Here is a 24,878-nt window from a genome sequence, read left to right as displayed (position 1 = left end):
GGAAATCAGGAGACGAACAGCCTTCTCAAAAGGAAAAAAATAGGAGCCTAAGTTTGAGGGCATCACTACTAACTCCTACCAAGGCATGGACCAGCAGAGAGTAGAAGATAACGCCAAGACCCTGCAAAGAGAAGGAACAAAAGAAAGAAAACCAGGCCAAACAAAGGCTTGAGGCAGAAAAGGAAAATAAAAAATTGTAAGCAGCTGAGACAAAAATGGGGTTTGCCCCTAAGCTCCCTTGATGACTTACTGGGTTATTGCATTGCATGATATAAGTTGTACAGGCAGTATGTTTGATTTTTATTATGCTGCCTGCAGATCACAGCTGGGGCTCCATAACTGACCAGCATCCTGTGCCAAGGAGAAAAATCAGCTCGGATTCTTACTCCTGATTTCTATCCAATGATCTCCCTGATGAAAAGTACACAGTGTGTCCGGTGAGGGCAGGGTCAAGCTTGACCGATGCAGTGCATTAAATTACCTGCAGACACTTGCGATCTGGGCGAGTGGTTGAAATAGCGGCCAGGCAAAACCTGCTGTATTCGCTCAGTGTCAACCCCTTCTCCACCCGCCCCCCCCCCCAACCGCGCAACTTTAACTCCTGGGTTTTCAGGAGCGTGGACTCCACCAGCCACAGGCAGGGGGCTCATGGATATGTAAATGTTAGGATCAATGTTCCCTGTAAGCTGTGCTTTGTTTTGCGTGGCCTGTTTCTTGTAATGTGCGGTCCCTTTAAATTTCTGTGTATGCGTGATATTTATAATGTAAAAGCCGGTGAGCAGCCTGCGCAGGCCCTTTTCCATTACTACGCAGCTTAGAGGGAGCATTGGTCAGGATCCAATGACAGTTCGATCCTGACATAATTTCAGCCTTGGAATGACATGAATCATGTTCAGTCTAAAAAAGCTGGCAGCAAGTAGGATCAGGCCAGAAGAGGTCCAGGTAAGTATTTTAATTTTTTTTTGTAAGGTTCCTTGTGGTCCAAGAGTGTTCCTTGTGGACCAATAAGGAAACTGCCCCGGACTGTCTTCCTGCAACCCCCAGCCCTTACTTCAACTAAGTTCATCACGGATCCTTCCCTTCCCCCTGCCCCCCCCACCCCCATGATCATCACAGACCCCCCCATGATCATCACAGATCCCCCCCATGATCATCACAGACCCCCCATGATCATCACAGACCCCCCCCCATGATCAAAACTGAGATGAGGAGGAACTACTTCACTCAGAGGGTGGCAGGTCCATGGAATATGCTGCCCCAAAAAGCTGTAGAAGCTACATCATTACATAAATTTAAAACAGAAATAGACAGTTTCCTAGAAGTAAAGGGAATTAAGGGTTACGGGGAGCGGGCAGGAATTTGGACATGAGTCTAGGTTCGGATCGGTCATGGCCCTGTGGGTAGCGGAGCGGGCCCAGGGGCCGTGTAGCCTGATCCTGCTCCTATTTCGTGTGTCTAATTCTGTTAGATTCAGGAGATGGTTCGGTGATAGTGGATTGGCGGTTAGGATCAGATCAGCCATGATCTTATTGAATGGCGGAGCAGGCTCGAGGGGCCGATTGGCCTACTCCTGCTCCTATTTCTTATGTTCTTATCACAGACCCCCCCCATGATCATCACAGACCCCCCCCCCCATGATCATCACAGACCCCCCCCCATGATCATCACAGACCCCCCCCCATGATCATCACAGACCCCCCCCCCATGATCATCACAGACCCCCCCCATGATCATCACAAACCCCCCCCATGATCATCACAGACCCCCCCCCCATGATCATCACAGACCCCCCCCCATGATCATCACAGACCCCCCCCCATGATCATCACAGACCCCCCCCCCCCCATGATCATCACAGACCCCCCCCCCCCCATAATCATCACAGGCCTCCCCCCATGATCATCACAGACCCCCCCCATAATCATCACAGACCCCCCCCCATAATCATCACAGGCCTCCCCCCATGATCATCACAGACCCCCCCCCATGATCATCACAGACCCCCCCCCTGATCATCACAGACTGCCCCCATGATCATCACAGACCCCCCCCCATGATCATCACAGACCCCCCCCCATGATCATCACAGACCCCTCCCCCCATAATCATCACAGGCCTCCCCCCATGATCATCACAGACCCCCCCCATGATCATCACAGACCCCCCCCCATGATCATCACAGACCCCCCCCCCCATGATCATCACAGACCCCCCCATGATCATCACAGACCCCCCCCCCATGATCATCACAGACCCCCCCATGATCATCACAGACCCCCCCCATGATCATCACAGACCCCCCCCCCATGATCATCACAGACCCCCCCCCATGATCATCACAGACCCCCCCCCATGACCATCACAGACCCCCCATGATCATCACAGACCTCCCCCCATGATCATCACAGACCCCCCCCATAATCATCACAGACCCCCCCCCCCCCCGATCATCACAGACCCCCCCCATAATCATCACAGGCCTCCCCCCCCCCCCCCCCCTCATGATTATCATGGGCCCCATCCCCTCACTTACGTTGCCAGGGATCATTTTCTTGGGTCTCCGGCAGCAGCCTGCAACTGCGCAATTACCCGTTTCTGCCTCTACGCCATCCATGCCGGTTTTGGGCGGCAGTCACTGAGAAGGGATTCAAATGAGACCTGGGAGTTAAAATGACCCAGGCCTCACTTTCCAGGGGTCTGGTTGGATCTCTGTCTGCTTTGACTCCCCCACCGGCAATTCCCAACCCAGGTTAAAATCGGAGCTTCACTGTCTAGGGCTCACAACAACAACAGCAACAACTTGCTTTTATATAGCATCTAGAACTCTCTACCTGAAAAGATGGTGGAAGCTGATTTCATAAATAATTTTAAAAGGGAGTAGGCCTCAGCTGGAGTATTGTGGACAATTCTGGGCACCCCACGTCAGGAAAGATGTAAAGGTCTTCGAATGACCTTTACCAGGATGTTACATGGGATGAGGGACTTCTGTTTTGAGGAGAGTTTGGAAAACTTTGGACTGTTCTCCTTGGAACAGAGTTGGTTAAGAGGTGACCTAATAGTGATTTTCAAGATGATGAGAGGTTTTGATAAAGTAGATAGAGAAAAGCTATTCCCTCTGGTGAGTGGGTCAATAACCAGAGGTCATAGATTTATAATCATTGGCAAAAGATTTAGAGGGGCGATGAGGAAAAAAATGTTCACTAAGAGTTGTTGGGATCTTAAACGTTCTACCTGAAAAGGTGATGTAAGCTGATTCCATAAACAATTTTAAAAGAGAGTTGAACAGGTACTTGAGGATGAGGAACTTACAGGCTATGAATAAATGGCGGGGATGTGGAACTAAGCATGACTGCTCTTTCAAAGAGCCAGCACAGGCACAACTGGCCGCATGGCCTCCTTCTGTGCTGTAAGTTCCTACGATTCTACCTTTAACGTAGTAAAACATCCACAGCACTTCATGTAATGATCAGTAACATGTCATTCTAGAATATAAGAGTGGGCTACCCATGATGCACTAGGCTACCCACAAGGCAGTAGTCAAGATGGATGCTGTATACTAGTCCACATGGCTGAATAAAGTGACTAGCTCAAGCTAGCTGTTCATAATGAAAACGTCTATTTATTTATGAACATAACATGATACCAGGATTGGTAATATCTGCTGAATATTGTGAAACGTGACATGGAGAATTTGAAGCCACCGGAGGGTTTGAAACTCATGGGGAATGTCGACTGCAATTGGCGGACTTTCAAACAACAATTCGAACTCTACATTGCTGCCATCGGGTTCGGTACGAAGCCAGACGCAAGGAAAATAGTGTTGCTGCTCACGGTTGCAGGCCTGCAGGCGATAGAGGTATTTAATATGTTTGTATTTGATCAAGAGGACAGAGAAAAGATGGACGATGTGCTAAAGAAGTTTGATACACATTGTTCTCCCAAAAAGAACGAGACCTATGAGAGGTACGTGTTCCGTTCACGGACACAGCATCAAAATGAGACTTTTGATAGCTTTGTGACCGATCTGAAACTGAAAGCACAGACATGTAATTTCTCTGAGCTGAAATCATCCATGATTTGTGACCAGATTGTGTTTGGTATTCATGATAAAAAGGTCAGGGAATGTCTGTTGAGAGAAACCGAACTAACATTGGAAAATGCTGTGAAAATATGCCAAGCCAGTGAGCTAGCTCAAAAGTACGCGAAGACTTTCAGTGAAATTAATAATAATGCGATTGTCGTAAGTGATAGTGCTGCTGTCGGTGCTGTGTCCTACAAAGGGAAGAAACGTGGGCAGAACAGAAATGAAAAGCAATCAGAAGGAATTTTTAATTGTAAACGCTGTGGTTACAAACACCAGTCACGACAATGCCCAGCGTTTGGAAAAATGTGCACAAAATGTCATGGAAAGAATCACTTTGCCAAACAATGCTTTTCAAAAGTAAAAACAAAGAAAGGGCAAAAAGTCAATGTGATTGAGGACACCGATTTAAGTGAGACATTTTCTGTAGGAATGGTGTCATGTGACAATATAGAAAAGGATACAGAAAATGTGCAGCCCTCAGGAATGGACAATGCTGAACATAAAGTTAATGCAGTAAAAGAAGACAAATGGATGATGTCACTGCAGGTAAATGGAGCATTAGTTAAATTGAAACTAGACACTGGGGCAAAAGCAAACTTAATCAGTATGAGTGACATTAAAAATATGAAAAAAAAAGTCAGTACTACTGAAGAACTATAATGGACAGAAAATAGATAGCTTAGGTGTATGCAGACTTAAAGTGACAGTCAAAGACAAAGTGCATCATCTCATGTTTTCTGTTGTGGCTGAAGGACTTGATTCACTACTAGGTGACAAAGCTTGTGAGGACTTAGAACTGGTCAAGAGAGTCTACCGTATAAACTGTGCCATAAGCAGACCAGATGACTCGGTGGATTCTGTAGTGAGTAATTTCCAGGATGCGTTCAAAGGATTTGGAGTTCTACCATTCGCTTACAAGATCCAGCTAAAGGAGGATGCTCAGCCAGTGGTACATGCTCCACGGAGAGTTCCAGCACCCCTGCGTGATCGGCTCCAGAATGAACTGGACAGAATGACCACACGAGGAGTCATCAGGAAAGTCGAAGAGCCAACAGACTGGGTTAACTCCTTGGTATGTGTAAAGAAAAAGAACAATGATCTAAGAATATGCATGGATCCAAAGGACTTAAATGCAAACATAAAACGTGAACACTACCAGATTCCCAAGCAAGAAGAAATCACCAGTGAAATGTCAGGTGCCAGATACTTCACAAAGCTCGATGCCTCACAAGGATTTTGGCAACTAAAACTGGATGAAGAAAGCACCAAATACTGTACCTTCAACACACCATTTGGCAGGTATTGTTTCCTCAGAATGCCTTTCGGGATAATATCTGCATCTGAAATCTTTCATAGAGTGATGGAACACATAATTGAAGGTCTGGAAGGAGTTCGGGTCTATGTTGATAACATCATCATCTGGGGCTCCACACTGAAAGAACACAATGAGAGACTGACTAAAGTGCTACAGAGCATACGCCAGAATGGACTGAAGCTCAACAAAGCCAAGTGTCAGTTTGGCATCCAGGAAGTCACTTTCCTAGGAGATAATCTATCTGGTAAAGGAATAGAGCCAGATATGGAAAAAGTAAATGCCATACTCAACATGCCCCGACCCACTGACAAAAAAGGAGTGCTATGCATCATGGGGATGATAAACTTCATTGGAAAGTTCATTCCTAACTTGTCAGCCAAGACAGCCTGTCTGTGAGACCTGCTACATAAAACAAATGAGTTCGCATGGACAGAAAGACATGAACAAGAGTGGATGAACCTCAGAACAGTGCTGACAACCACACCTGTACTCACCACCTTTGACCCAACAAAGAGAATTAAAGTGTCAATGGATGCATCAAAAGATGGCCTAGGTGCGGTCTTGCTACAAGCAGAGGGTGAAGATTGGAAGCCTGTTGCCTATGCCTCCAGGTCTATGACTGATTCTGAGTGTCGATACGCCCAGATTGAAAAGGAATGTCTAGGCTTGGTAGTCGGACTTGAAAAGTTCCATGGCTACATATATGGACTTCCCACCTTCACAGTTGAGACAGACCACAGCCCACTGGTTGCCATCATAAAAAAAAAATCTGAATGAGATGTCTCCAAGGATTCAATGACTCATGATGAAGCTGCAAAGATATGACTTTGAACTGATCTACACACCAGGCAAACACGGTGTTAGCAGATGCACTATCCCGAGCACCCACAATGAGTCATGTGAGCTCTACTGAAGAAGACGTGGATGTTCATGTGAGTATGGTCACTGCTGTGCTGCCCGTGTCAGACACAAAATCAAAGCAAATAGCAGAAGAAACAGTAAAAGATACAGTGTTACAAACAGTAATAGAGAACATTCATCATGGTTGGCCAAAAGGTTCCTGTCCAAATTACTTTCACATCAGGTCAGAGTTGAGTGTCGCAAGTGGACTATTACTAAAATAGAACAGAATAGTCAGTCCACAGGCTCTATGTCAAGACATGCTCAAAAGGATTCATGAGGGACACCTCGGAATTGAAAAATGCAAAAGGAGAGCAAGAGACACTGTTTATTGGCATGGCATAAATAAGGACATTGAGAACATGGTAGGCATATGTGAGACATGTCAGAAACACCAAAACACAAGAAACTCTCCAAGAGCAAATCGATGACAATGCCGCAACTGAATCTTGTGACTCACCACCAGAACAATCTAACACAAACACACATACAGGCTCTCATGAAAACATATCAGACTTACCCGTGCTGAGAAGATCCACATGTGAAGTAAAAAAGCCTGATAGACTTAATCTTTGAATACAAAGAAAACTATATTGAAAATGCATTGACTGTTGTGAAGATGTTTATGTCGTTATGATTGATTGATATTGATTGATACTGATTTTGTTTAACCTCAAAGGGGATGTAATGATCAGTAACATGTCATTCTAGAATGGTACACTAGGTGGAGCTGTATGTATATAAGAGTGGGCTACCCACAATGCACTAGGCTACCCACAAGGCAGTAAAGATGGATGCTGTATACTAGTCCACATGGCTGAATAAAGTGACTAGCTCAAACTAGCTGTTCATAATGAAAACGTCTATTTATTTATGAACATAACACTTCATAGGAGCATTATCAGACAAAATTTCACAATTAGATACATAAAGAGATATTAGGACAGATGACCAAAAGTATGGTCAAAGAGGTAGGTTTTAAGGAGCATCTTAAAGGAGAAGAGGCGGAGAGGTTTAGGCAGCTGAACATGAAGAACAACCTTGAGGACAAGGTATTGGACGACTGCTGGCTACACACCCAGTCAGAGTCAGCCACTTTTGGAAAGGAGGTGAGAGGAGGAAACAAGGAAAAGAATAAATGTACAGCACAAATAGCAACACTACTTTGTTCACATCTGGAGACAGCATCTTCAATACAATTCTTTTTAAAAGGACAAAGTGGGGGTTTACCTCTTCATTGGTTTGTACAGCAATATCTCTTTGGCCTCCCTGAAGGTGAATTGAACTTGGCTGTTGTTTTTCTATAATAAAAGTTAGACAGCATATAATATACTTAGAAATTGTTGTAGTATATACACTGCCACCAGGTTTCTGATTTTCCCATTTTGTCTTATTTCCCCTTTTTTTTTGTTGAATATAGTGCTGATTGACATTAGGCCAGGGAACTATCCTTATATCGGCTACTAACTAAAACCTTAAGTATTGTACTTGAATCTCTCCAATGTAGTTATGAACTGGAGCTTTGTTGTTAGAAGCAATATTTACACAACGTGTTTCATACAGTGTTAAAGTTGTTAGCAAATGGGTTGAGTTACAAAAGCAAAATACTGCGGATACTGGAAATCTGAAATAAAAATAGAAAATGCTGGAAATACTCAGCAGGTCAGGCAGCATCTGTGGAGCGAGAAACAGTTTCTATCTCCACAGATGCTGCCTGACGGGTTGAGTTACATGCAGTTTTAAGGAACAATATTGGTAGAACCAAAGGGAAATACATCAAATCTGAGATCTGAACTGGTGCTTCATTTCTTTGTATATGACATCATGCTGCTCAGTTATATGCAAACACTAATATATCTCATTATATGAGATCAAAGAAGCTATCATAACATTTTATTAATAGAGGATCTACAATGAAAAACAGTATATTATTCAGTCTATTTCTTGAATAGGGAAGATCCAAGCAACAGGTGTCCAGATGATTTTGTTTTATTCATTCATCATTTACTGTTGCCCGCAATGAAACAGCAGGCCTTAGCAGCAATCCTACCATTCCCAATAATCATCTTCTATCTTTTGCAATCCTGTCAGCTGCCACCACTTCTTAAACAGCTCGGAGACACCATCTTATGTATACACGTGCCAACACGCCGAAAAATCTTCCCTTAGTTTGATCGTTCTGAAATCAGCCATGTAACATAATTGTTGATTGTTGCTTAGCATTCATACATGCTACATGGCTAAAGTATGGTAGTGTTTAGTGGTCACTGCTACCTGATCCTGCTCAATTCTGAACTGTTACAATATCCTTCATTCTTTACTCTGCTTCTCCTAGTAATACCTGAAGTCTCCTGCAAACAGTTTACTTCAAACACTGAGTTTCCCTGATCATAACTTTTTCTGCTGACCTGTACATCTGTGCCATCTCTATTGACACAATTTAAAATATTCCTTAAAATGGTTTTCCAGCACCAGGGTAATTTAATCTGGGAAACACCAACTTACTTTAATATAGCACATTTCATGTAGAAAAACATCTCGAGGTGCTAGACAGACACATTTTTTTAAAGCATGCCGAGCCAAAGATGGAAATAGTAGGAGGGGTGACCAAAGGCTTGGCCAAAGAGGTGGGTTTTATTTAACAAGTCTTCAAGGAGGAGAGGAGGGGGTGCATTTAGGGAGAGAATTCCAGAGCATGGTACCTGGGCAGCTGAAGACATGGTCATTGATGATGGGGGTGAAGGAAGTGGGGTTGCATAAGAGGTGAGATTCTGAGGAATGGAGAATGTGGGTGGGGAGGTTGTAGCACTGGAAGAATTTACAGAGAAAGGGAGGAGTGAGATGATGAAGAGATTTAAACACAAGGATGCAATTTTAAATTTGCGACTTTGGGGACCGGGAGCTAATATTTTCAGCAAGGACAGGGGTGATAAGTGAGTGGACCTTGGTACAGGATAGGATATGGGCAGTGAGGGGGACAGGATAGATCCCAAGGTATCTCCAGAGGTAATAATGTGGGTGTGGGAAGAGAAGTCATTGCTGTAGATGCTCTGGCTAGGATGGGATTGGTGAGAGTGGAGCTGGCCTCACTGGATGCTGCAATGCCAGCTCATATATATCACTATCATATGTTCGCTTCACACCTTCCCCAGAGGACAGCAGTGCAACATGCTTGACAGGAAGTGATGACCAGACTCAACACTGTCTATAGTACTCGCAGGACATGCGAACAGATGCAGATAAGCACAGACTTTAAGGAATCTGACAAAATAAGATTACATAGCGCTACCATATACAAGGTAGATGGCCCACGATTTCACGCCACAATGCGCTACCAGTTAACCTATTCCACCTTTACTTCTCGCCCATGATAACCTCTCACACAACCTTACAGCTGTCACCGCATCTCATGCATACCCATACATAGAAACATAGAAGATAGGAGCAGGAGTAGGCCATTCGGCCCTTCGAGCCCGCTCCGCCATTTAATGAGATCATGGCTGATCATCCAAATTCAGTACCCTGTCCCTGCTTTCTCCCCATATCCCTTGATCCCTTTAGCCTCAAGAAATATATCCAACACCTTCTTGAATATATTTAATGAATTGGCCTCAACTGCCCCATGTGGCAGAGAATTCCACAGGTTCACCACTTTCTGGGTGAAGAAATTTCTCCTCATCTCAGTCCTAAATGGCTTACCCCTTATCCTTAGACTGTGAGCCCTGGTTCTGGACTTCCCCACCATCGGGAACATCCTTCCTACATCTAGTCTGTCTAGTCCTGTTAGAATTTTATAAGTTTCAATTAGATCCCCTCTCATTCTTCTAAACGCTAGCGAATATAAGCCTAATCGACCCAATCTCTCCTCATAAGTCATTCCTGCCATCCCAGGTATCAGTCTGGTGAATCTTCGCTGCACTCTCTCCATGGCAAGAACATCCTTCCTCAGATAAGGCGACCAAACCTGCACACAATACTCAAGGTGTGGTCTCACCAAGGCCCTGTACAACTACAGCAAGACTTCCTTGCTCCTGTACTCAAATCCTCTCGCAATGAAGGCCAACATACCATTTGCCTTCTTAACCACCTGCTGCAGCTGCATGCTTACCTTCAGCGACTGGTGCACAAGGACACCCAGGTCTCGTTGCACTTCCCCTTTTCCAATCTATTGCCGTTCAGATAATAATCTGTCTTCCTGTTTTTGCCACCGAAGTGGATAACCTCGCATTTATCCACATTATACTGCATTTGCCATGCATCTGCCCAATCACCCAACCTGTGCAAATCATACTGGAGTTTGTCTGCATCCTCCTAATAGCACACACGCCCACCCAGCTCTGTGTCATCTGCAAACTTGGAGATGTTACATCTAGTTCCCTCGTCTAGATCATTTATATATATTGGGAACAGCTGGGGTCCTAGCACCAATCCCTGCGGTACCCCACTAGTTACTGCCTGCCACTCGGAAAAAGACCCGTTTATTCCAACACTTTGCTTCCTGTCTGCCAACCAGTTCTCTATCCAAGACGATACCTTACCTCCAATCCCATGTGCTTTAATTTTACACGCTAATCTCTTATGCGGAACCTTATCAAAAGCCTTCTGAAAGTCCAAATACACCACATCCACTGGTTCTCCCTTATCTATTCTACCAGTTACATGCTCAAAAAATTCCAGGAGATTAGTCAAGCATGATTTACCTTTTGTAAATCCATTTTGACTTTATCCGATCTTGTTACTGTTTTCCAAGTGTGCTGCTATTACATCTTTTATAATGGACTCTAGCATTTTCCCCACTTCCGATGTCAAGCTTACTGGTCTATAATTCCCTATTTTCTCTACCACCCTTCTTAAATAGTGGGGTTACATTAGCTACCCTCCAATCCATGGGAACTGTTCCAGAGTCTATAGAATTTTGGAAGATGACCAGCAATGCATCTACTATTTCTAGGGCCACTTCCTTAAGTACCCTAGGATGTAGATTATCAGGCCCTGGGGATTTATCAGCCTTTAATCCCATCAATTTCCCAAACACCATTTCCCTACAAATACTGATTTCATTCAATTCCTCACTCTCATTAGCCCCTATGTTCCTCGACATCTCTAGGAGGTTATTTGTGTCCTCCTTTGTGAAGACAGAACCAAAGTATGTATTTAATTGGTCTGCCATTTCTTTGTTCCCCATTATAAATTCCCCTGATTCTGACTGCAAAGGACCTATGCTTGACTTCACCAATCGTTTTCTCTTCACATATCTATAGAAGCTTTTACAGTCAATTTTTATGTTCTCTGCAAGCTTACTCTCATAATCTATTTTCCCCCTCTTAATTAATCCTTTTGTTGTCCTTTGCTGAATCCTCAACTGCTCCCAATCCTCAGGTTTGCTGCTTTTTCTAGCCAAATTATATGTCCTCTCCTTGGATCTTATGCTATCCCTAATTTCCCTCGTTAGCCACAGTTGAGTCACCTTTTTTGTTTTATTTTTATGCCAAACAGGGATGAACAAATTCTGTAGTTCATCCATGCAATCTTTAAATGTTTGCCATTGCCTATCCACCATCAACCCTTTAAGTAACGTTCCCCAATCCATCCTAGCCAACTCGTGCCTCATACCATCGTAGTTTCCTTTATTTAATTTCAGGACCCTAGTTTCTGAGTCAACTACTTCACTCTCCATTTTAATGAAGAATTTTATCATATTATGATCGCTCCTCCCCAAGGGGCCTCACACAACAAGATTGGTAATTAATCCTTTCTCATTATATAATACCCAGTCTAAGATGGCCTGATCTCTAGTTGGTTCCTCGACATATTGGTCCAGGAAACCATCCCGTATACACTCTAGGAATTCCTCCTCCACAGTATTGTTACTAATTTGGTTAGCCCAGTCTATATGTAGATTAAAGTCACCCATGATAACTGCTGTGCCCTTATTGCACGCATCTCTAATTTCCCATTTAATGCCATCCCCAACCTTAGCATTACTGCTTGGGGGTCTGTATATAACTCCCACTAGTGTTTTCTGCCCCTTGGTATTTCTCAGCTCTGCCCATACAGATTCCACATCATCAGAGCTAATATCCTTCCTTACTATAGCGTTAATCTCTTCTTTAACCAGCAATGCTACCCCACCTCCTTTTCCTTTTGTCCTGTCCTTCCTGAATATTGAATACCCCTGGATGTTGAATTCCCAGTCTTGGTCACCCTGGAGCAATGTCTCCATAATCCCAATTATAGCATATCCGTTTACATCTATTTGCGCAGCTAATTCATCCACCTTATTACGAATGCTCCTCGCATTAAGACACAAAGCCTTCAGGCTTGATTTTTTAACACTCTTAGTCCTATTAGAATTATTATTTACAGTAGCCCTGTTTGATTTACACCCTTGATTTCTCTGCCTTCCACTTTTGCTTTTCTCCTTCCTGTCTTTTGTTTCTATCCTTGCTTCCCTTTCCTCTGTCTCCCTGCACAGGTTCCCAACCCCTGACATTTTAGTTTAAATCGCAGCAGATGCAAGGTACAAATGAAAGTGTTGCCACACTCATGGGTTTCACACATCAAAGCACTGGAACACAAACCCAGTCATTTACTAACACCCAGGATGGCCTTCTGATCAGGCACATGTCAACCATCACAGGCCCTGTACTTTGAGAAATGCACCAATACAATGACATAGGGCAGCTGTGTCATTCTATTCAGTGGGAAAGCAGATGCATGTGCTGACCATGCTAGCCAAAGCTTCTGTTACTTGTTTGATCCATCTGTGCGCAATACATTAGCTGATGGATGGGAATGAGCCACAGGCATAACCGCTGAGGACAGTGGTGACCTTGTCAACCAATTGAAATGCTGTCTCTATGTTGCAAGATGGTAGGATGCAGCTTCGCCATCTGCAGCAGGAACACTCCTTTCTCCTCAAAAGCCAGCTTGTCTTCAAAGAGGATTTCTTCAATGATTCTTTGCAGAATAATGGTAGCCATTATTTTCCAGGCATGATATAATCTAATTTTGCAGTGATTTGTGCATTATGAGAAATTAGAGAGGCCAGGTTTTTGTATAGATTTATACTGTAATTGCTTGTCCTAGTCCCAAAGGACTGTTTTTTCCAGATTCACGAACACAGGTTATACATCAGTCTCAGACCCACTCCTCTGGGCTTCTTCAGCTGTTATCCAGCTTTTCCCCTTATCTAATTTCTTAATCATGGCATCTCTGATTCCTTATGATCTCTGGCCCCTTGATTCTGATTTGTATTCTGTTCTGAAGCCCCTAAAGTCTGTCCCATTAATCAAGTTGTGTTCAGCGAACAGCTCTCCATTGTTCTCTTTGCATCCTTCTTTTGCTTCCTACTGATATTAGCGCTAAGCCAACTTTGTCTTTTATAGCTCATACTCTATGACCAAGTAACATTTTGGATCACACAGTACACCTTGTTCCTTTTCTCTTGTTGTATTTTGTTATTGGTATCTTCCAGTCTCACTTCATTTGGCATTTTATTCATTCATATCACAAAATTAAAATAACTGAGTGTTATATGTGTAGGGTTCTCAAAATTCCCACATTCCCCAAAAGTTATGGATAAAGGGACCCTGTATGGACAAGTTATTAAAAAGGGTACCCAAAATGGCTTCTGAAACCTCGTGACCAAAACGTACAGGATTTTTAAAAGCAAGGCCCTGCAAAAGGCAGGCACTTTCAAAACCCGAAACGAAACCTAACATGCATGAATCTGTGAAAGACTTGTGAAGCCAGACAGCTAGGTAAACACAGAATATGCATTCCTCTCCTTGGAACAGATCAAGTCAGAATGGGCCTAATCTTGAGGCCATTAAGTTTCTGCATACATAATCGGTAACTGCTCACAGTAGCCGTCAAGCCAGGATAAGGACAATTAAATTTCATAAATAACAAACAGCCAGGATATCAGAGCCATTAAACCAGGAGACAACCACCCCAAATGCCGTTAAAGTGGATGTCCGTAAACACTTTAGATGAGCCCGCCAAAATTTAGACAAAGAACTGACCTGATTTGGCGCGCAGATAAGGGATGAAGAACCGGGTATAATTGTAGGCCCACCGGTAGCCAAGCTCTTTCTCTTGCCGCTCTTGCTTCTTGACTCTCTTGCCCTGGCCTCGTCGCGGGCTCTCTTCTCGCTCCCCACGCCACTCAACACCAAGGACGCCCATTACTACACCAAGGGCCGAACGCGGGAGGAGAACGAGACCCGATTCAAAGACGCACAGGACATACAGGGCCAAAAACGGGCAGACGAGACGAGACGAGACGAGACGAGACGAGACGAGAAGAAAACGGTAAACCGGTAAAGGCAGAGAAGGGCAGCGGAAAGATGCGTTGGGGGACAAATGGCCTAGTTATAAGCTGGCGTTTGATGAATAAACTGGCCTTCGAAGCATGGGTAGTAAAAGCATATTGACAATATAAACCGCCAACCGAGCCCCAACCGTAATAAAACCGTCGGCGACCAAACCACCAGAAGAAGAAGAAGACCCATTGCGACAAAGTACTCAACGAAGACGTTAACAGAGGAAAAGGAGGGTGCTTCACACAAACAACTCCATCGCCGCGCCCTGTGACCATGTGATAACAACGCACCCCAAAGGACAGCAAGAGTGAACCCCAAAACTCACAACCAGTTAAAATCAACAGGTTTCAAAATTGGTGAGCATGAATCCCTGACCCCTCATAGCTTAATCTAGTTAGGTATTGGGGGTGGGATAAGGATAAGGAGATTTTAATGTGTTTGTTCCCTCGATGTGCCGTGTGTTCCCCATTCCTAAATAAGTGTATTGTTTTTATATGCCTGTAATTATCCTAGTAATTCTCAGTATTGTGATTTTGTTTTGCCTTTAATAAAAATTATGGTTTTCTTGCACCGAACCAGTTGTCTACTCGTTTTTCTGTATCACCGCCTGTACCTAAGTCCGGTGTCTAGAACCCAGGGGTGTGGGAGCGATTCGAACTGCTCAGGGACAGTCAGGGGCAGAGCTGACTGGGCACAAGCCATATGAGAATTATTACAAGCTCTTTCAATTTCTTAATGTGCTGTGTGAACAGTCCCATTCTACAGTTGTTACTGTCTGCCATCTTGAAAACCCATAAGGGCATGAAGAGTAAATTGAAAGGCTGTTCTGGTCCCAAATAATACTACTTTCATGAGTGAAGTATGGGACTCTGGTGAATATTTAGTTTCATAACTGCACAAAAACAAAGTTTTGCCTACTGGCCACCTTATGGAAAGAACCACCATTCTAGCTACTTCAATTCTAATAAGGCCATAAGAATATTATTACCACAGTAATGATTAAAATAGCTAATTTGGCTAATACAACTGTAATTAGGATGTGTAAAATAAAAATGTGACTTTGACCTTTTCCCCATTTTTAAAATACTTTAATAAATATTCTTGAAAAAAAGCTAAATGCATAAAAACTATGCATAGAAATGATGGAGCCTTAGTAGTGATGAAAGAAGTATTGAAATATTGATTGAGCTAAGACTCACAAGGGTCATTTTCAGAGCGACCATACTAGGAGCAGAGTTCTCAAAATTGGCCCCACAGTGTCATCAGTGTCATTATTCAAAGGTTCTTTAAGTCAAGTGAACAAAATAATACACAACACCAATAGGACAATAGCCCGATAGCCCTGTTCTCACCTGTGCCTCCAGAGCACACAGTGTGAGAACACATTGGTTAGAGGTGTTCTCTACAGAAGGGAAGCTAAATTGGAGGACAACTTATCCCTACGGTTCCATTAGCTGTTTCAGAGCACCACTGGCAGAAGTTGGGAATGGGTTACCCAATTACCTTCTGGGCCATAACTGTAGAGCAAGGGGAAAAAAACAGGAAGAAAATATAGTATGTTTCCTTCTTATTCATAAATGTATATAGGTATAAAATAACAATGCAAAGAAAGAACTTGCATTCATATAGCACTGTTCACAGCCCAAAGTGCTTCACAGCAAATGAATTTTTTTCTGAAGTGTAGTCAATGTAGTTATCTAGGCAAATGTTGATATTTGCTTAGAAAGTCAGTTATAGAATGCAGAGCAGATGTTTAATAATACTGTCCTTAAAACAGACAGAATTAGACATGTTAATTCCAACACTCAGCTGTCACAGAACAGAGAGTAAAATTGTATGTGATATCACTAAATTAAACTGACAATATAATTTTAGAAAAAATTGCTGTAAAGATGTTACCTTTCATCCTTTTCTTAACCAACCATATTGGTGTCAAGATTATGCAAACAATGAATAACACCACCGCTGAAGTAATGGTGATCACCACCCATGGAATTCTGCTAGCACTGGTATTGATTGGCGTGCTGAGAGTGGTTTCCAATGAGGATGTGGCAGTACCTGCAAAAATAAATCCCAACTAAATCATTTTCTATGAAATTCACTGATCTAGAAAATACATCAGTATACAGTAACAAGGCAGATTACCAGAAATTGGAATTTCCACTGGGCTGCTCTTCTCAGTACTGAAATTATTGCTGGCTTTGCAGAAGAAAAGACCACTATCCTCCTTCACTCTGGGATTGAGAACCAGTGTTTGTTGATAATGTTTTATTTTCTTGGCTTTTTCTGTCTTATTGGTCTTTCTGTGCCACATATAAGTGATAGGTAAAGAGCCACTTGCAACTTCACATTTCAATATGACTGTGCTTTTTTCGGTAATATTTTGACCCGGAAGAACTCTGACAATGGGTTTTGAAACACCGTCTGAAAAAAGAGAGAGGGGTATTTTTCAAAAGGTGAAAGAAACAAAACTTTGACCAAATTCTAGTGCATTGTAAACAGTCCTACAGTTTCAGTTAATCTTGTTTACAAATAAAACTATGTGAAAATTTTTATTTGACTAGGACAAGCGTTGTTTCTACAAGTAACGAGATCACATAGATTCCATTATAGGTTGTGTTACCTGGCCCATGTGAGTATGAAGTTGTGTTCCAATGATGTTGAATAGGAAAGTTCCCCACTGCCCACAATCCCCATTCACAATATTGCTGGTGCAGAATTTAATTAAGACGCATCACGGGGAGTTCTACATAAATCAGCTGCACCAAGTTGCTTCTCGAGTGTTACAACATAAAAGGCACCAGTAAGTGTACAGGTGTTCTTCAAAAGATTTAGAATTATACAACATTTCAATAGAAAGCATTTTCCCTTTAATCATTAGAAATGTTAAAACTTTGCTACAATGTCACAATTGCAACAAAACTAGGTAAAATAAACTGGAAATTATAAACTTATTTTAATATATTTTTCTTTGAACATTTGCCATCTTACCTTTTGTAACATGAAGGAAGATCTCTTCATACCTGGTACTTTGGTTCTTGCTATGTATCTCACACATGTATATGCCAAGATCTTCTAGCCTCAGGTGAGTGATTATGAGTGAGAGATTCCCAGATGAATAATTTTCTGGCAGTTGAATCCTGTTTCGGTAAGTTTCATCTTGAACACTGAATTCAGAATTGCCAATGGTTCCCATTATTAATGATGAATTATTCTTCAGCCAACTGAAGTTGGTGTATTGGCCATTAATGAAACTGGAAGAACATGGGAGCAATGCACTTCTCCCAATGGAACCATTCACCATACTTTGCTGTGCTTGACTAATAGAAACTGCAAAGGGACAAGCAGAGATATGAGCTAGCTTTCTGTATAGTGAATTTCCACTGTGTTGTAATGGATACAAAATTATTTTCCTTACACTTTTAAATGACATTTGTATTTAAAAAAACAAGGCCCATTATTCCATAAACTTAAAACCTGCTCATTTACATACAAATTTCACCAGATGTGAGGGAAATAGTCTATTAAAATATTTTTCATATTCACATTATCACCTTCGGCAACTTAGACAACATTCGATAAGTCTCAGTAACTAACAGCCAACCTCTTTGCCTCAATGCTGCCCATCGCTACAAAGAGAAAATGAAGCCACATACACATTGATGTTTGATCAAGTTTGTCACTGAGACAGAGAAAAATGCATAATTCATTATCCCTCTCATTAAAATTATATATTTATTTTATTCGTTCATGGGATGTGGGCGTCGCTGGCAAGGCCAGCATTTACTGCCCATCCCTAATTGCCATTGAGAAGGTGGTGGTGAGCCGCCTTCTTGAACTGCTGCAGTCCGTGTGGTAAAGGTACTCTCACAGTGCTGTTAGGGAGGGAGTTCCAGGATTTTGACCCAGCGACGATGAAGGATCGGTGATATATTTCCAAGCCAGGATGGTGTGTGACTTGGAGGGGAACTTGGAGGTGGTGATGTACCCATGCTCCTGCTGCCCTTGTCCTTCTAGGTCATGGATTTGGGAGGTGCTGCCGAAGAAGCCTTGGTGAGTTGCTGCAGTGCATCTTGTAGATGGTACACCACGGCGGGCCGGTGGTGGAGGGAGTGAATGGGATGCCAATCAAGTGGGCTGCTTTGTCCTGGATGGTGTCGAGCTTCTTGAGTGTTGTTGCAGCTGCACTCATCCAGGCAAGTGGAGAGTATTCCATCACACTCCTGACTTGTTCCTTGTAGATGGTGGAAAGGCTTTGGGGAGTCAGGAGGTGAGTCATTTGCCGCAGAATACCCAGCCTCTGACTTGCTCTTGTAGTCACAGTATTTATATGGCTGGTCAATGGTGACCCCCCAGGATATTGATGGTGGGGGATTCAGCCATGGTGATGCCATTGAATTCAAGGGGCTGTGGTTAGACTTTCGCTTGTTGGAGACAGTCATTGCCTGGCACTTGTGTGGTGCGAATGTTACTTGCCACTTATCAACCCATGCCTGAATGTTGTCCAGGTCTTGCTGCATTCGGGCATGGAATGCTTCATTATCTGAGGAGTTGCGAATGGAACTGAATACTGTGCAGTCATCAGCGAACATCCCCACTGCTGACCTTATGATGGAGGGAAGGTCATTGATGAAGCAGCTGAAGATGGTTGGGCCTAGGACACTGCCCTGAGGAACTCCTGCAGTGATGTCCTGGGGCTGAGATGATTAACCTCCAATAACTACAATCATCTTCCTTTGTGCTATGTATGACTCCAGCCAGTGTAGAATTTTCCCCCTGATTCCCATTGACTTCAATTTTACTCGGGCTCCTTGATGCCACACTTGGACAAATGCTGCCTTGATGTCAAGGGCAGTCACTCTCACCTCGCCTCTGGAATTCAGCTCTTTTGTCCATGTTTGGACCAAGGCTGTAATGAGGTCGGGAGCTGAGTGGTCCTGGCATAACCCAAACTGAGCATCGGTGAGCAGGTTATTGGTGAGTAAGTGCCGCTTGATAGCACTGTCGACAACACCTTCCATCACTTTGCTGATGATTGAGAGTAGACTGATGGGGCGGTAATTGGCTGGATTGGATTTGTCCTGCTTTCTGTGGACAGGTCATACCTGGGCAATTTTCCACATTGTCAGATAGATGCCAGTGTTATAGCTGTACTGGAACAGCTTAGCTAGAGGCTAGTTCTGGAGCACAAGTCTTCAGCACGACATCCGGGATGTTGTCAGGGCCCATAGCCTATGCGGTATATTGAAGTTAAAGGTCATAGAATCGCAATCATACTGGTACTGCTTCTGATACAACTGTAATTTCATGAGATCACCTTTCACTCAAGTGTATTTATATATATAATGAATGGTGATAAAACACCCAATAAAGTGCTTTTCGAGGTTACAAACTGTCCCCTCTGGATATCATTGAGAAACATCTTATGGGAATATTAAAGGCCTTTCTACTTTCATAATAGTCTCTATTATTATAATTAAGAAGATATATATAGAAAATTATTAAACCTATTAGATAAATAATATAAAATATGAATAAATCATCTGATTTTAAGTGTTAAATTTGCAATAAAACCCAAGAATGTTAGTGTTGCACCTTTATAGGAAGGCCAATTTCATATATTGCGAGGGAAAGAAAGAACGAGAGCGAGAAAGAGAGTAAGAGAGAGGGAGAGTAAGTAATAGAGAGAGAAAGAGAGAGAAAGAGAGTAAGAGAGAGAAAGAAAGAACGAAAGAAAGAAAGAACTTGCATTTAGACAGTGCCTTTCACAACCTCAAGATGTCGTAAATGAAGTACTTTTGAAATGCAGTCACTGTTTCAATGTAGCTAATTATGGCAGCCAATTTGCGCACAACAAGGTCCCACAAAAATCAAAAGGGATAATATTGGCTAGAACACTAGGAGAACTCCCTTACTCTTCTCCAGAAAGTGCCACTGTGGTCGTTTCTGTCCATCTAATAGTGCTTTGGTATAATGTCTCATCCAAAAGATGGCACCACGGACTGTGCAGCACTCCCTCCATGCTGCACTGAAATGTCACCCTAAGTTACATACTCAAGTCTCTGGAGTGGGTCTTGAACCACTTCTGACTCAGAGGCAAACGTGCTACCACTAACCGATGGAAACAAATAATCACTCTATAATCAGGGAATGTAGTGTACTTTTTTGGACTTTATTAGCAATTTTTTCCGAGGAAGTTAATGTAATCATGTGGTAAACCACTGTTTGTATTCCACTGTGTACATGCCTGGACATGCCTCGGCTGACTCCTCCCACAAGTCCTAGTATAAAGGTGACTGCTCCCCAGCCCTTTGTGTTTTCTGGACCGGTCGACCACTCGAGGCAGACCTTCATTCTTTTGTTAATAAAAGCCTTTAGTTACTCTCTTAACTCTCAGTCTTTTATGAGTAATTGATAGCGCATCAATTTTATTAACAAAATTTTTATAATGGAGAAGATCCTCACACCAGCATGCCTGGACTTAGATCATCGGGAGGCGGACTCATCCACCAAGTTTACTCACTGGCTTAAGTGTTTCGAAAAATTCCTGACCACCTCCGCAGCAATCAAATCGGACGAGGACAAACTGGATGTCCTGACCTCCAAAGTGAACCACCGAGTGTACTCGGTCATCCAAGACGCGACCTCGTACGCAGACGCTATCAACTCCTCAAGGACCAGTACACGCGCCCAGTGAACGAAGTGTACGCCAGGCACCTTCTGGGGAGTCGTAAACAACAACCTGGGGAATCGACCGTGGAATACCTTCAGGCACTGTCTGTGCTTGGCCGGGCCTGTGGTTGTAAGGATGTAAAGGCCGCCGTGTACACAGAGGAACTTATCCGGGACGCTTTTGTAGCGGGCCACAGATCCAATTACACCCGACAGCGACTGTTGGAGCAGAGTGACCTCGACCTCAACAAGGCCTCTGAACTCGCACTATCATTGGATGCAGCCTACCGGGGCATGGATGCCTACTCCTCTGCACCGTGGACGCCGCGGGGAATGACAGCCTGGGACACGGTAGGACCGCCTCATAGCGCCGTGCCACCCCAGCCACACCCCAGCAACGGCCCAACTACCGCAGCAGTGTCCGAAGGCCAGACAGCAGTGCCCCAAGGCCAGAAATGCTACTTCTGTGGCCAGGCAAAACATCCCAGAGCGCGCTGCCCGGCGAAAAACGCGATCTGCTCGGGCTGCAGGAAGAAGGGACACTACGCTAACGTCTGCAGGGCCAAAGCCACCCCGAACCCCAGCAGCGCCGCGTGTGGGCCATGCGGGCCGCCATCTTGGGCCTCCCCGGCCATGTGCGAACCACCGGTACAGCAGCCATTTTGGACGCCTCCAGCCACATGGGGATCATGGACACCACCATCTTGGACGACAGCCGGAACGCAGCAGGCCCCCAACACCGCCTCATCTGATACCCGCAGCGACACACCGACCCCTACGCTGGCATCCGGTACACTGGACCAAGCGAGACCGCACCAGCTGGCCAGTTCCACAATGGACATTAAGGTAAATGGCCACGATACAATCTGCCTTTTTGACTCTGGGAGCACGGAGAGCTTCATCCACCCCGACACAGTGCGGCGTTGCTCTCTCCCAGTCCTGCCTGCGCACCAGTGGATTTCTATGGCCTCCGAGTCCCAGTCGGCGGACATCGGCGGCTACTGCGTAGTGACACTTGTAGTAGACGGGACCGTGTACGATCATTTTAAACTTCTGGTCCTGCCCGACCTCTGCGCTGCCGTCCTGCTGGGGTTAGATTTTCAGTGCCACCTTAAAAGTGTTACGATGGCGTACGGTGGACCCCTACCCCCACTCACAGTCCGCAGCCAGCAGCTCCCAAATTGCCCGCCGCGCACCAGGTGCAACCTCTCCACACTCAGAGTCACCCCCCCCCCACTGTTTGCTAACCTCACCCCCGACTGTAAGCCCATCGCCACAAAGAGCAGGCGATACAGTGCCGGGGACAGGGTTTTCATTAAAACCGAAGTGGAGCGGCTCCTGAAGGAAGGGATTATTGAGGGCAGCACCAGCCCTTGGCGAGCCCAGGTTGTGGTCGTTAAGACTGGTGAGAAGCAGCGCCTGGTCATCGACTACAGCCAGACAATAAATCACTACACCCTGCTGGACGCCTACCCACTCCCCCGCATAGCTGATATGGTCAACCAGATCGCGCAGTACCGCGTCTTCTCGACCATTGACCTGAAATCAGCGTACCACCAGCTCCCTATCCGCCCTGAGGACTGCCAGTATACTGCCTTTGAGGCAAACGGCCGCCTCTACCACTTCCTTAGGGTTCCCTTTGGTGTCACCAACGGGGTCTCCGTCTTCCAAAGGGAGATGGACCGGATGGTAGATCAAAATGCGTTGCAGGCCACTTTCCCATATCTGGACAATGTGACCATCTGCGGCCATGACTTGCAGGACCATGACGCAAACCTCGAAAAATTCCTCCGCACCGCCCAACTCCTGAACCTGACATATAACAAGGAGAAGTGCATATTCCGCACAAACCGCCTCGCCATCCTTGGCTGTGTTGTGGAACACGGAGTCGTCGGCCCCGACCCCGACCGGATGCGTCCCCTTATGGAACTCCCACTGCCCCACTGCCTCAAGGCCCTGAAGAGGTGCCTAGGGTTTTTCTCCTATTATGCCCAGTGGGTCCCCTACTATGCGGACAAGACCCATCCGCTGATCAAGTCCACCTCTTTTCCCTTGACGGCAGAGGCCCGCTTAGCCTTCCACCGTATCAAGGAAGACATTGCCAAAGCCACCATGCACGCAGTGGACGAATCCATCCCCTTCCAGGTGGAAAGCAACGCGTCCGACTTTGCCCTGACCGCTACCCTCAATCAGGCGGGGAGACCCGTGGCCTTCTTTTCACGAATGCTCCAAGGCCCGGAGACCAGACACTCCGCTGTTGAGAAGGAGGCCCAGGCGATTGTGGAGGCTGTGCGTCATTGGAGGCACTACCTGGCCGGAAAACGATTTACCCTGCTCACTGACCAACGTTCAGTTGCTTTCATGTTTAACAACAAGCAGAGGGGCAAAATCAAAAATGACAAGATCTTGAGGTGGAGAATCGAACTTTCCACCTACAATTACGAGATCTTGTACCGGCCCGGGAAGCTCAATGAACCCCCGGATGCGCTATCGCGTGGCACCTGCGCCAGCGCGCAGATCGATAGACTGCGGGCCCTCCACAATGACCTCTGCCACCCGGGGGTCACCAGGTTCTTCCACTTCATCAAGGCCCGCAACCTGCCTTACTCTATTGAGGAGGTCAGGACCATGACCAGGAACTGCCAAGTCTGCGCTGAGTGCAAACCGCACTTTTATAGACCAGACAGGGCCCACCTGATAAAAGCCACTCGCCCCTTCGAGCGCCTGAGCGTTGATTTTAAAGGGCCTCTCCTCTCCTCCGACCGCAATGTGTACTTCCTCAATATTATTGATGAGTACTCCTGTTTCCCGTTCGCCATCCCCTGCCCGGACATGACCAGTGCCACGGTCATTAAATGTCTGAACGACCTCTTCACCCTGTTCGGTTTCCCCAGCTATATCCATAGCGACCGGGGCTCATCGTTTATGAGCGACGAACTCCGTCAGTACCTGCTAACTGGGGGTATTGCCACAAGCAGGACCACCAGTTACAACCCCCGGGGGAACGGACAGGTGGAAAGAGAAAATGCGACAGTTTGGAAGGCCGCCCTGCTAGCCTTAAAGCCTAGGGGCCTTCCAACCTCCCGCTGGCAGGATGTGCTCCCCGATGCGCTCCACTCTATTCGGTCACTGCTCTGCACTGCCACTAACGCCACCCCTCATGAGAAAATGTTTGTCTTCCCAAGGAAGTCCACATCAGGGACATCGCTACCGCCATGGCTGACGTCCCCAGGGCCGGTCCTACTGAGAAGGCACGTGAGGACCCATAAAACAGACCCCCTGGTCGTGAGGGTCGACCTCCTCCACGCCAACCCCCAGTATGCTTACATTGCATACCCGGACGGGCGGGAGGACACAGTCTCCATAAGAGACCTTGCACCCTCGGGGGCCGCAGTAACCCACTACTCACTACCACCCCCCCCCACGATCCGATATCCAGCCCCAGCAGACGGCAGGCCTGGGCCCTGCGACCCGCTCGACATCTACGAGGACGACACGCCTGTGCCACAGCCCACGCAGGACTCGACGCCGGAAGCTCCACTACCCCTGCCGTCGCCACGCCGATCACAGCGGCAGACAA

The 24,878-nt window shown here is 45.2% G+C and overlaps 1 protein-coding gene across 1 annotated transcript in view; it reads right to left on the bottom strand.

Annotated features, from left to right (window-relative positions):
- The window catches only part of LOC147123090 (uncharacterized), a 29,692-nt gene that overhangs the window by 2,772 nt on the left and 2,042 nt on the right, over nucleotides 1-24,878 (bottom strand). Inside the window, exons 2-5 of the mRNA XM_085965911.1 lie at nucleotides 17,618-17,956; nucleotides 16,772-17,050; nucleotides 16,526-16,684; nucleotides 7,530-7,600 (exon numbers count right to left, since the gene is read on the bottom strand). Coding sequence (XP_085822037.1) covers nucleotides 7,530-7,600; nucleotides 16,526-16,684; nucleotides 16,772-17,050; nucleotides 17,618-17,956 — 848 coding nt within the window. The remainder of the gene's footprint in view (nucleotides 1-7,529; nucleotides 7,601-16,525; nucleotides 16,685-16,771; nucleotides 17,051-17,617; nucleotides 17,957-24,878) is intronic.

Source organism: Somniosus microcephalus, chromosome 2 (assembly GCF_052327205.1).
Source record: "Somniosus microcephalus isolate GS21.2 chromosome 2, FLI_Smic_1.0, whole genome shotgun sequence".
In the NCBI taxonomy this organism is placed as follows: domain Eukaryota; kingdom Metazoa; phylum Chordata; class Chondrichthyes; order Squaliformes; family Somniosidae; genus Somniosus; species Somniosus microcephalus.
This window is presented reverse-complemented; position numbering and strand designations above follow the sequence as displayed.